The 16,836-nt window shown below is 39.6% G+C and overlaps 1 protein-coding gene across 2 annotated transcripts in view; it reads left to right on the top strand.

The window, feature by feature from the left end:
* The first annotated feature begins 1,164 nt into the window (after positions 1-1,164).
* The window catches only part of FBXL2 (F-box and leucine rich repeat protein 2), a 70,221-nt gene continuing 54,549 nt past the window's right edge, over positions 1,165-16,836 (top strand). For both annotated transcript variants that reach the window (XM_025204151.1, XM_006023601.3), the window contains exons 1-2: positions 1,165-1,291; positions 2,100-2,161. In XM_025204151.1, the coding sequence (XP_025059936.1) occupies positions 1,265-1,291; positions 2,100-2,161 (89 nt within the window). In that variant the 5' untranslated portion in view covers positions 1,165-1,264. The remainder of the gene's footprint in view (positions 1,292-2,099; positions 2,162-16,836) is intronic.

Raw genomic sequence — 16,836 nt, 5'->3', positions numbered from 1 at the left:
TGCAACAAAGGAATTGTTCCATTATTTTCTCATAGTCAAGGGATGAGTGAAAGCCAAGAGCTGGCCTTTTCCAAGGAGTGACTTGCTTCCCAAAATGCTGAGAACCACTCTACTTGGGCTTTAATCTTGGGTAGTTTCTTTAAATCGGGGATGTCAAACTTATTCAATTCCGGGACTGGATTTGGACTGTGGAGCTCAGTGGGGATCAGATCAAATCTGGCGGCAGAAAGGCAAGTGATGTCAAGGAGGCATGGGGGTTAACAACAGCTGTCAGTCATTCTTCCCCACCCCCCATATACATCCACAATGGGGATTCATACCATGGATTTCAACAGCAGGCTCTTGAGGAGCCCCATTGGCCAGATGGCATAGCTCCATGGGCTGGGTGTTTGACACCCTGATCTAAATGAATACACAAGGAATAATGTGATCCAGGTTATTTCATTTACTGCAGGGGCATAGCATGCACATAGGCAATAATATTGGAGTGGCTGACAGTGCTGTCAGACTTGTCTGCATTACAGAGGTTTGCTGACAGATCATTGTTAGCTAGTGGTGTGAAAAAATCACTTTGTCTATCCCCAGTACGGGTTTAGCTGGCTGAAAGTGGGTTCTGTTGTTTGGGGGACCTGGTGTTACTTTGGCAGAAACACTTCTGCCAGCCAAGCTGGTGTCTTGGAAGGAAGCTAGTGTCCTTACTTCTAGTATTTCCAGTACTAGTGGCAGTTAAGGTATTCCCAAATTATGAATGTACTATTGCCACTTCTTCTGCTGACTATCTCTGGTAGCCTCATTTACAGAAAATTGCTTTTCAGCACTAAAAGCTATCCAATCCATAACAACCTGCCTCTGCCTGGTGAACTTTACTCTCTCCAGTCCACTGTTGCCTTCAACTCACTAATTTGTCTAACCTTTTAGGAAATGACAGAAAAGAAAACATTTACTTGTACTCTATAGACCTTTGTTGATGTTGTTTTTAGTATTCCTCCCTGACTATTGATTAACTCTATTATAGTAACTATGGATATGGACAGTGATGTACAGTTTCTGTTCATGGATCATTAGGTGCAAGGTGATGTTGCTGTTGCTTCTTTTCTGTCATCTTTTTGTGATTTTCTGCATCCTTCCCTGCTTTTGTTACCTTTTTGTTTTTTATCCTCCCTTCAAGAAATCTGGTAGCGCTGAAATACTGAGAGAGATGTAATTATAGCGTTTCCTGTTCTGCTAGTACAGTGGCATCCAACCTCCTGGCCCTGCCAACTGGATGAGTGGTGTGGGATCAGTGCATGAGGTCAGTCTGTAGGTACGACCCTGTGTGCTAGCCTGATTCCCTTGTGCCTGGATCTGACTATGCCTGGGACTCCCCACAGTCTGCAAATCTGGTAGCAGGGAAGTGGCAGTTAATGCTGCCACTTCTTCCCTGCTGCCAAATTTCTGGACTCAGAGGAGCCTCATGGACCAGCCTCATGGACCTGCTCCCTCTGCAGGCTTCAGGTTAAGCATCTCTGTGCTAGTATATATCACTCCTTGGGATGCTTCTTGTTATAGTGTATAATTATGGACTGTCTTGCGTACTCTAATGTGACTTGGCAATAAATTAACTGGCTAGTCTATCATCAATTTAAGTAACTTCACATATTTGGGCTGAACAGCTTACACTTGCTTAAATATTATACAGTGAAATGATAATTAGGGAAACATGTCATTTTTTTTCCTGTTGTGGTGTGGGAAGCTTGTGACAGTCTATTTTTGTTACTTTTGGACTTTCTACCTCCTGAAATACTGCATTAGATTTAAATTGGAACTGTGATTTGTTTGCTTGTTTACAAGCTGTAGAATTGCTCCATAAGTATTATGCAGCTAATTCTTAAAATTGTATAAGAACCAAATGTAAAGAGTCAGAAATGTGATGAATATTGAAATTAAGTTATTAGATACTAGATAAAATGCTAGTGGTGATGTCTCAGTTTGGAGGATTGGTTGAGTTAAAAAATCTTAAAACTGAGACAAGTTAAGAAAGTATTCAAAATACTGTTTTTCTTCTTGGCTTAATAAATTGTGGTTTCTTAAATAATAATTTACTTTGTTTCTCTTTTCAGGTTTTCTCAAATAATGATGAAGCCCTTATTAACAAAAAGTTACCCAAAGAACTTCTGTTAAGGTAAATCTAGATATCTTATGTTTAAAGAGTTATACATTTGAGCATCATATTCAGATCGTATTTTGATTTACAAAAACAATATTTTGATTTACAAAAATAGAAGTTACTCTTCATATTTTATTAAATCTATGGCTCAGAATAAATAGAATTTACCTGATTTTATTTAAGAATTCTTTAACTTCTAGCTCAACTTCTAGTTATAGTCTTAATGTATTTTAATGTTTAGAAATGAGGGTATACTGCTAAATTCTAGCATTCACATTGGTGGTTTTCTCTGCTTATTATCAGGTAAAACAGCAAAAGAATGTCTGAAAGCTGTTTGATGTATAAGATATAAGATTCAATAAAACTCTTCCCGGTCAAGTTATCTTCATAATCTATATTAGAACACTATCCTTTAATGTAACTCCTGCGGTAGTGCTTTTTGTTATGAAAGCTTATCTGTTATCTTTTAATAAAAACTCAATAAAAACATCAAAGTTTTCAAAATGTTCTTTCATTGAGAGATACTATCTGTAACTGTATTTTGTCACTCTGCTCTGTAGGGCACAAGCATACTGAGGAGTAGAGAGAAAAAAACAGATTTTGTTAACATGGTAAATTAGTTGGTCACAGATTTTACCTCCTTGCTGGAATGTTTCTAGATCATTTGTGTAGGAGTTAACTGTGATCATGTGGCTAAAGAACTGATGAATGTCTCTCTTCTCTTCTCAGTGGCATTTTATTTCTGTCAAAATTTAAACAGTCCAGCATGACAGCTTCCAATCTTGAGATATTTCCACTGTTGTTTGAAACCAAAACTAGTCTAAAATTGAACCAGCTTATGAACTAGTCTGTTATACTTGGTTTTAGTTTTTATTACAACACACTCCATGAACTAAAATGTCTGCATGAATTTTGGTGGAATTACTGTTCTTTGTATTGTGTCCCTAAAATTGAGTTTACAATTGTTCATACATTAAAGGTTTATGTGAATTAACTGCGGTTGTTACCTGCAACTTAATATGAAGTGGAACAATGTTTGTGATGATTGTTTGCTATCTTGCATTGAAATGAATTATCCAAAATATTATGCCCAGCTCAAATGGGCTTGGATGCTACTATGTGGCCTTGTACAGACATTCAGTTTCTCCTGGGAGAGTTGCTGCTCTCCAGGAGAAATCACGAGTGTACTGATATTCAGGCTTTTTCTCCAAGAGTAAAAATAACTGTTCTGGGAGTAAGCATGGTGAAGACCTTGAAAAACAAATTCCTAACCACTTCATTTTGTATAGCTGCGCTCAACACTATATATGGACTGCTTGATAAAATAGAAATGATTCTGTCTTCATTTTAGCAAATAGCTTACACCTGGCAATATTAAGTTGGGATTCATATGACTATTTCCCATTTCCTTCTTACTGTACTCCAGATGTAGTCTTTATTATGAAATGATACCTTCACTGTACCAGGTATCTTTTTAGTGCTTTTCCCACTCCTCAGAATTCCTTCCTTACACCTCTTTTCCATGAAGCAATGGCTTTATTCTCAAATAGTGTATAGGCTAACAAACCCAAAAGTCAATCTATCACTCCCAGTTTGTATTCTGTCTGTTTCACAGTATTGAAACAGTGCTGTTATAGGAAATCAGTAATCCTTTCCAAAAATGATATAATGTTGGTGAAAGTATGAAATGCACATAGCAGATTCTATAATTTCAAAGTTTGAAAATGGGTTTAGGCTATTCGGTCTTCTGAATGGTGAGTTTTCTGAATGCTACTTACATCTGTGGTGTTAATTTTTGTATTGTCATGAAGTATTACTAAACCACTAGAGACATCACATTGTTGTACTGATCATAATTAATACCCTAATTATTTTTACACAGTTAAGTATAGTGTTCATCCTTTTATTAATAAGAGTAAGCTGGTCTTGGTGGAAATACTTTGCTTGCAGTAGCAAAACTAATTGTTAAGTAATGCTCAGAAGAGTCATCAAATGCAGTCTTGGTAGTTTTCTGGAATTGCAGAGCGGGATTTATATTCCTATTTACAGCAATTTGATGTTGACAACACTTTATTTTTTCCCACATGTGCAAGAAAAGCAGTTTCTAAAAATAACATAATATTTTATTATATTTATATTTGATGCTGTAAATGAAAAACAATCTATCATTTTCTTATTCACATTTAATATTTTTAATGTAATTGCACCAAGCTGCTCCCTACCCCATTTATATTGACAATCCTCTCCTAATAAAGTACCTAAGAAAATTGTGTACTGTTTGATTTTAAATGTATATATACTTTCTAGTGTGTTGAATTGCAGTGAAAAAATAGCTATGTGATCTTGCTGTTACCCTCTTCCTTCCTGTTAAAGTGTGTCATCTAAAGTTAGATTATAAGCTCTTCAGAGCAGGATCTGCCTTCATAATTGTTCTGCAAAGCACCTACTGCACTTTTGAGTGATTATTGGAAAAGTTTACTGTTGTAGCAAGGGAAACATCTGTCTGAAAATGGAGGAAACCAAAAAAGATGATGACTTCATTTGATTCAGAGCATTAAGAACATGGCTGTCTAATGCAGGAATCAAGTGTCTCAAGAAAAGCCAAATTTTGTCTGAATTTTGTTTGTATCAGTGTCTTGCTTGGGTGGGGAGAGAGTTATTTTCATTTCACTTCGTTTGTATCTTGTTTTGTTTTGTATACCATTATTTTAGAACTGAGTTTTGGTACTTTAACTTTTATTCTACAAAGAAAATACTTTCCTTATATAAATGTTAATAGCTTCACAGAGCTGTTGTTCAAGCCAAAGGAAAAAATTGCCACCTCTTTCAGTTATTTCAGTGCTATTAATTTGTTAGTTGGCAGGAGCTACTCTTTTCTTCTTGCAGTTATATATCATGAAAAGCGAAAGATTGAATAAGTGTGTTAATTGAATAATGTTTGTATAAACTCCTGTAGAGATATCTTATGTCGAGTAATATAAGTAATGTCATCCTTTAACTGAGTTTTACATTTCACTTTCTAAACCTGTATACGTATGCTTAAGCATTATTTGATTATACAACTTTCCAATTATAGGCATACATCTGACAAATAGATTTGTTAATTTAAGACTACCATTACCAAATCACAAATCAAAATGAAGCTAGGTTTTTTCAAATCTAGAGATAGCTGCTTTTCCATTAAGATGACACAGTCTTCAATTCCAGATACTGAAGAAGTTGCTAAAAATTGTTAGTTTCAAGAGATTGATTTTTCTTTGGTAATTACTGTTGTGCATTGCTGGAAAGATGATCTGTTGGTCTTAATTAAAAAAGTGCTTAGAAATTTCACACTTTTTAAGCATTGTAATTTAAAATATAAAACAGCCTGGATGTGAAGCAGTGGTTCTTAGAAATATTTTAAAAATATAATGGAAGTTTAATAAATTATATTATTGTAATGGATATCCTTCTTTTCCTTAATTTGGAAAGCAGAAGAGAGATGGGTTACAAAGCATTTGTTACTACTTGAGCTGCCAACACTCTTGCTAATGGAAAGCATCAAAAAGACTTATAAAGTGGACTAATAGATTTTCCTCTGAAAGGTGTTTCCCCTTGCCCCTTTTAAATCAGTTTAGTCATGCAAAAATATGTGTATATAATGCACTAAACCTTTCAAAATGATTTGTTCTATATGCTGGGTATAAGATGGGTAGGTATTGTCATGTTATGCAACTTTACATACTTGGGTTAATTTTTTTTATTGAGCATATTAACTGATACCATGAAAATAAAGAGCATTCTAAATGTTTTATTTGTAACTTTTCCTTTATCTATTTGCTTGTATATTAACAATTTTCTCTAAAGAGAAAATGGAGAATGTTAAGTAATTTATTTTAGCAGTGGTGACTTCTCCCTTCCTATTTCCTAATAAATCCTACCCTTGCCTTAGAGAGTTCAGTAGTTTTCAGAGATTTTCCTAGTTTTTACATTTGCTTTTTCTTTTAATATGTAATCTTGAAAATAAAGAAAGGAAAACTAACATCATATCCGTAATAAAGATACCCTTTCCCTTGTGTTTCCTTGTGTTTCCTTTTCGTTACGCTCTTCAGTTTCTTCAGACTTATAAATTAATGATCTTTATACATTGTGCCATAGGCACTGGTTCAGCTGTGTATTCTGTGAAACACTGGGCTATCAAAAGGTAAGCAATCTGCAGTAGATACCCATGCTTGGATCACAGAATTAATGCATTAGACTCAAAATTTGAATTATCTAGTTAGAGGTTTGTGGGACCCCGATTCTAGCTGGTGGTGCCATTTTGCATGTGCAAAAGTATGCAACTCATGAACTGATTACTAACTGGTAGATATGCTTATATTTCTGTTCTCATTTCACATGATCATTTCCTTGTTGCTTTTTGTTTGGTTTCCCCTAGTGCTTTCTCTATTGAAAGTGATTCTTTATCATGCAAATTATTAATTTTCAATTGTTTCCTTTGTCTTTTCAGAGTCACATGTTGGGCAGGATACAGCAAGAAACCTGTCCTATCATAATACATTTAGTATTTTCTGTAACTTACATGTTTCCTGTCAGTACAGCACCTGTGCACCTTGTAATCTTTAATCTATTTATCCTTACATCTAGAACTGACTATTGTCTATAAAATATTTTTTTCCAAGTCACAGTTTTATTTATTTATTTATTTTTAGGATTTGTACTACTTTTTACTTTCGGAAATTGGATGAATCTGAAACCTTCGGAAATGTTTACACATGCAACTCAAAATAGCAAATAATTTTGTGGGAAACCCAGGTTCAGGTGCCTGTTCTGCCATTCTCCTGTGTCCCAGCAAGTGCCCCTAAGCCAATGTTGGGCAATTATTTCAGCTGGAGGACCACTTAATAAGTTTTGGTGAGCTGTTGAGGGCCGCAAGGGTACCCCACCTCTTGACAGGTGTCCCGCCTGCTGGTTGCCATCTTTGGGCCAGAAGTCCTGCCCCTAACCACTGACCTTTGCCACTGGATGTCCGTCAGTTGCCCTGGAAGTACTCCTTTTGGAGGGGAGGGAGGTTGCCATCTTGGAACTGGAAAAAAACCAAATCATATACTAAAAATGAAACATCTACTATAACATGTTTTAATTTGTTTAAAAAAATATTTTTGTCCTGGTTTGTCTAGTGTATATAGAGGTGTTTGTAAAATAGCTCAAAATAAAGTCTAACTCTTGTATGTTATGGTGGGGGAGTGTGAGAGGTGTGCTGGGGGGTAGGTGTGTGTGGGGAGTGTGTGTGTGTGGGATGTAGGGTTTGTGAGGGTGTGTGTGGGGTTTTTGGGCAGGGGGTATGTGGGATCTGCAGCAGGCGGATCCTTAGGGTACTCATGGTCCACTGCAAGCAGAGCCCCTCTGTAGCCCATGTCTCCTGCTACATCTCAGGAAATGAATGTATAGAGCTTCATGTTTATTTTCTGTCACTTCATTGTTAAATATGTTCAGATAACAAGCACAAATGTGTTATTTTTAGTTGGTATTTCTGAAAATTGAACCTTGCCTTTGTGAGTGACTTAAAAATAATTAGCAGATTACATTTTGGTTTTACTTTCCAGTTCAGTTGATTGATATGTTGGCTGTACAAGCCTAACAAGAACGAAAAGCAATGCATACCTTTTATCACTAATGAAGGTGATTATCTTTTTCTTTTCTTTAACATTTTATTGATTTTCCCACCCCACCCCCAGGCATAATATGCAGGGTATCATGGGAAACAGTACAGCACTATGAAATATAACAGATATATATCAAAGCAGGAGATATCAAATATAATGAAACCCCTAGATTGAATTATTGTAGTTCTGAAAACTGCCTGTTTTGGGGGTTCCAGAAACACATCACATGTTATACATTTAAGTGCCTTGGTATCTCTAAACTTAAACATTAAGTGTATGTTAATGTTACCTCAGATGAAGATATTAAAGGATAGAGATTTCAAGTAGTTTAAATAGTGAGATGTTTTGTACTTGAACAATATGGCCACCCTCCCACTTGCCAGATTACCAACCGTCAAGCCCTGCACAGCTGGTCAGAGCTGGGCCATGCTCCATGTGTCTAGATTGGGGCTGGGCCACACTCCTCCCCTTCCTCCGTCATGTGGGACCAAGTTGGAGCCAGGCCATGTCCCTTTTCTACCATGAGGCTGCCTTGGGGATGGGTCACACCCCTTCTCTCTCTCTCCCCAGCAGGGGTGGTTCAAGGCCTCTTTACCTTCGGGGCTGGGATGCCCCCCCCAAGCTGGATGTTGCTTGCCACACCTGCCCCTGATGCTGGGACCAGCCAGATCCAGTCCAGGGACAGACTGGACACTGCCTATCCGGCCTGCCAGGGAAGAAGTTGAGCACTCCTGTTCTATGCTGATATACTGTCTTGTCTTTCTAAGATTATAGGACTGTGCTACGTACTTCATCTGCTCAGTAACAGCCAACCTTTCCTTTCTGAAAGATGCCTGTATCCTGTTCTGGTTTTTTTCCTCTGGCAGATGTTTTGTATCAACGGAATAAAGCTTTTAAAATGTTTTTATGAACATTTAGATTAAAAGAGAAAGTAGATCCTTGACCGATCCAAGGATCTGTTCTTCCTGTGATCCTTTTCTTGTTGGACAGTGCTTCAAATGCTTGAAATATTTTTAAATGTTTTTATGAGAGGTATAACAATCAATATCAAATGGGTTATGTGCCTGGGAGTAATCTGACAATGAGCTATTTTATGGGTTTTGTTTGGTTTTTTTGCCTATTCTTAAATTTTTCAGTAATCTTTCAGTTGAATAGTCAACCTAACTTCTATAACTTCAGAGATTTAATACTTTCCCTTGTAACTTGAGGTCTCTCAAAACTCTATAATCTCTTGCTTAACATCAGGTGTCAAAACTGAGAGTTTAGATGTCTCCAGTAAAAAGAAATTGCCATATATATATGTAATTTACTTTTAGAGCCTTCAGTTTGTATATCAGGAATGTCATTCTTTTCCTAGTTCTTCATGCAAAAACTTCCATTACTTCAGCAAAAAGAACATGTTCCATTACAAAAAAAGGAAATTACTTTCAGTTTGGTACCTAAAGTCTCGGCCATAGCATGTTGTATTATACAATCCAAGAGGCACGTAGTGAGTTTATTTGGTAGCTGAAAAATTGCCCAGTATGTATGATGGTCAGCTGATCCTGTGAGCCCTGAGACTGATTGCAGCAGCAGATATGGCTGAGAAAAGAAAACCAGCCATAACAAACTCTTTTCTTGTTGTACACCACAGAGACATGGGTAAGTGACTTGATTGTTGTTAGACCAGCGATAGCTACAATTAAACAAAGTAATAAGCCTTAATGATGTTTGAACAGCTAGACATATAGGTCTCATGCCACAGTAAGCAACTAGATGATGAGTATGAGACATACCATCTGGATCATGTGATTGCACGTTGAACTGGCACACTTAAACTTAAGTGATGTTTTTAATAAAAAAAAAATCAATGGGATTTGGCAAATGGATTATGTCATTTCCATGATTTAAATGGCTGCCTATGTTACTTGTGTGCATTCTAAGTCATTTACTCTGTTATAGTATAGGATCTAATCCTTATTATGCTTTTCATGTTTCCCAAGTTCCAGGTCAGTGCCCCTTTCACTGGCATGCATTGCTTTAACCTGCACTTAGTGTGATACATTATATTCCCTAAATTTATTTTATGAATTACCCTTTCAGATAATTGAACTCAGCTTGATGAAAGGGGTTTCTGTATATTAGGAATCATCAACTCAGCTCAGTGGATCACTTGCAAGCCAGCCTTTCATCTGCCAGTTGAAGCCTTGAATAAAATAAGACTGGTTTCTTTTCAACAATCTAGGTACGATAGATTTTAGAGCTAGGATGCTGACAAAATTGTAACTTCAAAGTTAAAGAATGAAATGAGGGCTATATTGAAGAGGTGTGTGTAACTCAACATAAAGGTCTCTATGACCTTTTGAGAATAATTCAAATGTAGCAAAACCCCTCTAACTTTAACACTGCTTCATCCAGGGTTCATAACCGCTGCTGCCCTTTTGATATGTTTCCCTTCTGAGAGGGGTTCAAATATACATGTGTCTACACCCTTGTTCATGCATTTTGCATGACTAACAGGGAAGAACTGGTGGAGGATGTGACAGTGATGGGCAACTTGGGAAGAAGTGATCATGATATAGAATTGTAGTTCCTAAGATAGGGAAAGCATGAGGTCAGCAAAATTGGAATGCTAGATTTCAAAAAGGCAGATTTCATTTACCTCGAGTTAAATAGGCATGGTGTGCCATGAGAAGATAGACTAAAGGAGGAAGGAATCCAGGACGGCTGGAAGCTTCTGAAGGGCACGGTGTTGGAAGCCCAATAAGAAACTGTCCTGATAGGATGGAAGTATAAGAAAAATGGTGAGAGACCAATGTGGCTGCACAAGAAACTTCTAAAATGCTTCAAATGCAAAAGGAAAGCCTTCAGGCAATAGAAGGATGGACAGGTCACCAAGGAAGTGTATCAGGAGATAGCAAGAACTTTCAGGGACAAAATCAGGAAGGCAAAGATAAAGAAGGAGCTGCACCTGGTGAAGGAGGTTAAGTACAACAAGAAGAGATTCTGTAAGAATTGGCCAGAAAAGAAGGACCAAGGTAGATGTGGGTCCACTGTTCACAAGCTGGGGGGGACTCTTAACAGAAGATGCAAAGAACTCAGAGCTACTCAACAGGTACTTTGCCTCAGTCTTCACAAAAAATTAAGCTGCAGCCAGATACCTAATAAGGATTATTTGCATAAGGAAGGGGGCAAGCTGAAGGATGAAACAACAAAATAGATTGTCAGAGAGCTTTTGATTCAAGTAAACGGGGCCGGATGAACTTCCTTCTAGGGTACTGAAGGAACTGGTAGAGGAGATCTCGAAGCCCTTGGCAATGTTCTTCATGAAGCCATGGGAGATGGCTCAGGTACCAGAGGCCTGGAAAAGGGCCAACATAGTGCTTCTCTTTGGAAAAGGCAAAAAGGAGGACCCAGGAAATTACAGACTGGTTAGCCTCACCTCAACGCTTGGGAAGTTACTGGAGCATATCCTAAGTAAAACCATTTGCAAGCATCTGTAGAAGGAAAGGCACAAGCTTTGAGCATGGATTTATGAAAAACAAACTGTGTCAAACAAACTTGGTCTCCTTTGACAAAGTAACTGTTTGAGTGGATGAAGGGAATGCTGTGGAAATAGTGTATCTGGACATCAGTAAGGCTTCTGATGAGATCCCATACAACCTTCTCATAAATAAATGGGAGACATGGGCTAGGCAAAACTACTATAAAGTGGATAGATAACTCAATAGCTGCAAGCAAAGTGTAATTAATAGGTGCCTGTCAAAATGCAGGAGGTTTCAAATGGAGTCCCACAGGGGTCTGTCTTGGGCCCAGTGCTGTTCAATGTGTTTATTAATTATTTGAATGCTGGCATAGAAATTGACACAAAACTGGGAAGGATTGTAAACATACTGGAGCCTGGGAGTGCAATTCAAAAGGACCTTGACAGATTGGAAAGCTGTCAGGAGTTAACAGGATGAAGTTTAGTGAGGACAAATGCAAGGGGCTATACCTTGGGAAGAGTAATCAAAAACAAATGAGTGACCTGAGTGGATGGAAGCACTATGAAAGAGTCATGATGGATCACAGACTCAATATAAGTCTGCAGTGTGATACAGCCACACAAAAAAGTGAATGCAGTTTTGGGTTGCATCAATAGAAGCATTAGGTGCAAGACACAGGAAGTGATAGTGCCTCTCTACTCAGTACTGGTTAGACCTGATCTGGAGTATTGTATGCAGTTCTGGGCTCCACATTTTAAAAAATGAGGAGGAGTTAGGGTCCAGAGGTGGGTTAGAAAGATGAAAAGGGGCTTGGAAAGCAAGTCATATGAGGAGAGGCTGAAGGAGCTAAGCATGTTCAGCTTGTAGGAAAGTACTTAAGGGGGGACATGATTGCAGCCTTCAGGGCTGCCATAAAGAAGAGAGAAAGCACCCTTTTTTCTCTTGCTGCAGAGAAGAGGACACAAAACAATGGCTTAACATTGCAGCAAAGTAAGTTTATAGTGGTTATCTTGAAAAACATTTTAACTGTTAGAACAGTGAAGCAGTGGAACAGACTGCATAGGGAAGTTGTGGGCTCTCTGTTACAGGACGTGTTCAAGAAGACGTAGAGCCAGTAGTCAGGGATGATCTAGGCATACCTATGCCTATGTTCTACTTTGGGTATTTTACGTGCTTCTGAGCTTTGCTGCTTACCTTCTCCCCACCCCTCTACTACATGTGTCAGGGTGTTTATAAGTTTTTTTTCTCAGAGGCACTGGGTGTTGGCTAGGCTGCAGGTTTTGACTGGGATGTGCCAGTGCTTCTGCTGGGACCAAAGCTGGAGGTTCCTGGTTAAAGGATCTTGCCCTTCTGCCCAGGGTTAGACTGATCACCAAAATTAGGGGGAAGGAGGAATTTTGCTCTATGGTCAGAAGGGTACAGATGACTAGGGATTTTGTGGGTAGCATGGCCCTGTACCTGAGATCTCTCAAATATGTATTGACAACATTTCATAGAAGTGGGACATTGGCTGCCATTGTTCTCCTGCTTTACCTGTGGTAGGTTAGGGTGTTATGTCTGTGGTGTGTCAGGGTTGATGATAGTCTTATGTAGAGTTTAGATTATGGATTAGATAGGATGGTTTGGATAGGGATAATCCTGCTTCAGGTAGGGGGTGGACTAGATGACCTATAGAGCTGTTTGTGTCTCTGTCCTATGTCCTGACCCAAGGGGTTGGACTAGATAACCTATAGAAGTCCCTTTCAGCCCTGCTTATGATTCTGTGCTATTTCAGGAAACTTTGTCCATATTTAAAGTTCTTCAGTTGTCACAAATGTTTGTATGATCACAATTTGGAGCACTTCAGAAGAATTTGGAGAGCTTCAGATGTCTGTCCAGGGCCAGGAATAGAATACCCGTGATGCCTTTTGTATTTATCTTTCAGAATGCTGTATTTTTGCTTTGCTGTGTGTAACTTAGTGTCCATTATGCTCAAAATTCATGCTATAAGATTTTGTATGCATCAATTACTGAGGTGTACATTGATCTATATTGTATTGGCACCGATAAAAAGAAATTTGACATTATCACCAATAGGCTTTTTTTTGGCTGATGTGGCCAATAATATCACTGATAAATGCTGCGCACATGGATGTAGCCACAGTATGCATGTGGCCAGCCTGGCAGCTGGGAAAGCAGCGTCTGGCTGGTAAGTCTGTGAGGGGGGAAGGGGTATGGGGGAGGCAGATTGAGGCCCCCACAGTGAGGGAGGGAGTGGGGCTGGGGCTGGGGCAGGTGCTGCCCTGCCAGGGCAGGGCAGGGTGCAGGATGGAGCCACTTCTGGCTTGTCTGCAGAGCACGGGGTGGGGAGAGGGGGGTGGCTTCTGCTGCTGTGTGCACCCCTGGGGGGGAGGCGTAGGGGGCATGTGCCCCCAGGATCTGTGGCTAGGGTAAAGGTGGTCTGCTGCTGTGGGCTGGGGTTGGGGGCAGTGCTAGACTCTGCTTGGTGGGGGGGTTGGGCCAAAGCTGTGCTAGAGGCAGGTGGGGATGCTGGGAAGGTGGGCTAGCTGTGCGTGGGGGGGCCCTGCCCCCCCATGACTCCTCTGGGGGTGCATGTAGTGGCGGGAGCCCCCCTCCCTGCACCCTTCCCACCCCCCCAATTACCAGCTGTTTGCGTCTCTGTCCTGCGTCCCGACCCAACTGAGGAGTGCCTGCCCCAGCCCCACTCCCTCGCTGCAGGGGCCTCGATCTGCCATCCCCACACCCTTTCTCCCCTACAGACTTACCAGCCAGATGCTGCTCTCCAAGCTGCTGGGCTTGCATATCGGCAATCGGATTGGCATTGGCTGATAAGGTTCGTTAATAATCGGCCATTGGTATCGGCCCAAAAAATCTTTAGTGGTGCACCCCTAGTAACCTTTGTATTTGGTCATATTGTATTTTCTCATATACAACATGACCTTGAATATAATACATACCCTGTTTTTGAAAGGCAGAATGAGGAAGAAAAGATTTTTTCCAGTTTTGGTGGCACAGATCAGGGGCAAAGCCTAATCTTCAGCTGACACGCCATCCCACTTCTGTTTAACAAAAGCTGAAACTGTAGCTGCTTTTGTAGACTGGTCTCCAAAGGTAGATCTATGAAAAGAGCTTAAAAAAGGATCTTCATGGCTGTTAAGTAGGAGGAGAGAGGCCAGGGGCAGCTAGCATGCAGCAAAATTGCCCTAAGAAAGGTTAGCTTGATCAGTGGCATATCAAGACTATTAAAAAGCAGGCACAATCACTAACATACAGAGTGAAGAACAATGAGCCATTAGGTCAATTGACTCCCTCAGCTGCCTGAATAGTAATATCGTAACTGCTGCACTGGAGCAGGAATCAAAGCAGGGTACTTCTGTCCTGGGCAGAAAATTAGGTTCCCTGCCCTAAGACATGCACCCCAACTTGGGGGGGCTGATATTTTTGGGGGGAAAGATGTGTTTTGCATGAGAAAGTATAGTAAGCTGGACCAATGAGAGAGAATATAAAGAATGTGAAATCCTTTTCTGAAATGTAGTTAGGGCTTTTGGAACTCTTAAAGTCTAAAATGGTCAGTACTGTACACATTACTGAAACTTAATGGTTGTTTTTTTAGGTGAGCAGAAACATTACTTTTACTCATAGAGATTTGTTCTCTTTAAAAGTAGTATCTAAGGCCACATCCAGATGTCTGTGGCGCCACATACCTCACATTCAGCTGCAAGTAGCATGGAGGCATTTTTTGAACCCTGAGTATCCAGGGGTCAAAACTGCAACACACACAAAAAAATCAGGGCAGCTTATGAGATGGCTGCACACGCTGCTGAAAACCAGAGCCTGGGTGTCTGGAGCCACACTCTGGCTGCTGGCTAGGCTCCGAGCAGCAGGATCACCACTGCTGCAGCCCCAGGAGGCCCGCAAGACCCCAAGTAAGGCTGCTGGGACCAGCCCAGTGCTGACCCCAGCTTCCTGTATCCTACCTGGGGTACCCTGCTGTGTGCCAAAGGGCATGTGGCACAGGTGTCCCCTTGGGATAACTAGTGGTGGCACAAGGTGTCCCCCTGCTAGTTGTCCCTGGGGAACCAAATGTCCATGCTTGTGTGGACACAGGCTAAGGTAAAAGTAGAGGAATAAGTTGATACTATTAAAACAGGTATTCGTAGAAAAGAGTGTTGTAACATTTCTTTATTATAGTTGTGCAGCAAATCACCATTATGGCAAAATAAGATTTAATAGAATCACAAAAAAATAGGACTGAAAAGCTCATCAATGTCATTTAGTCAAAAGTCCCTGTTTAGAGAGGGATCACCCCTGGTTTTCTACCATTGCAGTCAAATGTTTGCCTTACCTGCTTGTTAAGACGCTCAGGGTTGGGGAGTCTACTGCCCCTCTAGATAATGTATTCTAGTGTTTAGCCACCCTTAGGTAGAAAGTTTTTCTTGATATTCTCTCAGTCTTCTCTTCTCCAGACTAAATAATTCCACTACTTCCAATCTTTCCCTGTAAGACATATTTCCTAGACCTCTAATCTCTTTTGTCCTCTGCTTGACTCTTTTCTAACTTCTCCATATCTTTGAAGTATAATGCCCAAAACTGTAGTTAGTACTCCAGATGAGGTCTCATCAATACCAAATACAGACTTCCCTTGACTTGTAATGTTCTTATTTGATACAGTCCAGTATTCCCAGGGGAAGATCCTGGGGTGAAGTGGTACAGGAGCAGCCTTACTTTGATTTCTGCTCCAGGCAAAATTTCAGACCAACTGCTTGGTGGTATTTCTATTCAGGCAATTGACTTTATAGCTCATTATCATCTCCCTCATTCCTGTTAATCTCTCTTGACTCCTCCTGTTTTTTTAATGGTCTTGATGTTTTATTATTCAAACTATCCTTCTGTAATTTTGCTATCTGTTAGCCATTTCTTGTAATGTCTCTCTTCTTTTTCACAGCCCTATGTATAGTTTTTACCTTTTGCTAAAAACGTTAACTCAGGTGTGGTATTATTAATTTATGTGTAGAAATGACTGACGGGGAAGTATTGGACTGTCAAGATGATCAAGAACGCTTGATTTTATTTTATGAATCCGAATAAGGAAGAGACATACACTTAACTATAATGACTACAGGAAAATTGAAACTTTTTTTTAACTGTTTTGACTGTTTTTTGCCTAATTTGTTGTGCTTTTTAAAATGTAATATATAATCCATCAAATTTAGTGCACATTCCAATAGTTGTTTGTTTTTGCTTTGATTTAAAAACTGAATAATATTGTGCTGGTCCCATAGCATATTAGTAAAGTATCTAGTTTCTGTAACTGGAGAAAAATGTGTTGTGTTATGTGATGATGTGCCACACCAGCTGCACCCACACCCCCTTATCAAAATTCTAGATTCACCATGAGTATGTCATTAGCTTTTTTGATAACAAGAGCACACTGTTGACTTATAATCATTTTATACAGTCCACTATAACCTTTTCTGCAGCACTATAGCCTAGCCAGTCATTCCCCAGTCTGTATTTGTGCATGTGATTCTGTCCCAGGTGCAAGACTTTATATTTATTCTTACTGAATTTTGCTTAGTCA

This window comes from Alligator sinensis, unplaced genomic scaffold (assembly GCF_000455745.1).
Source record: "Alligator sinensis unplaced genomic scaffold, ASM45574v1 scaffold1118_1, whole genome shotgun sequence".
NCBI classification, from domain to species: Eukaryota; Metazoa; Chordata; order Crocodylia; family Alligatoridae; genus Alligator; species Alligator sinensis.
This window is presented reverse-complemented; position numbering and strand designations above follow the sequence as displayed.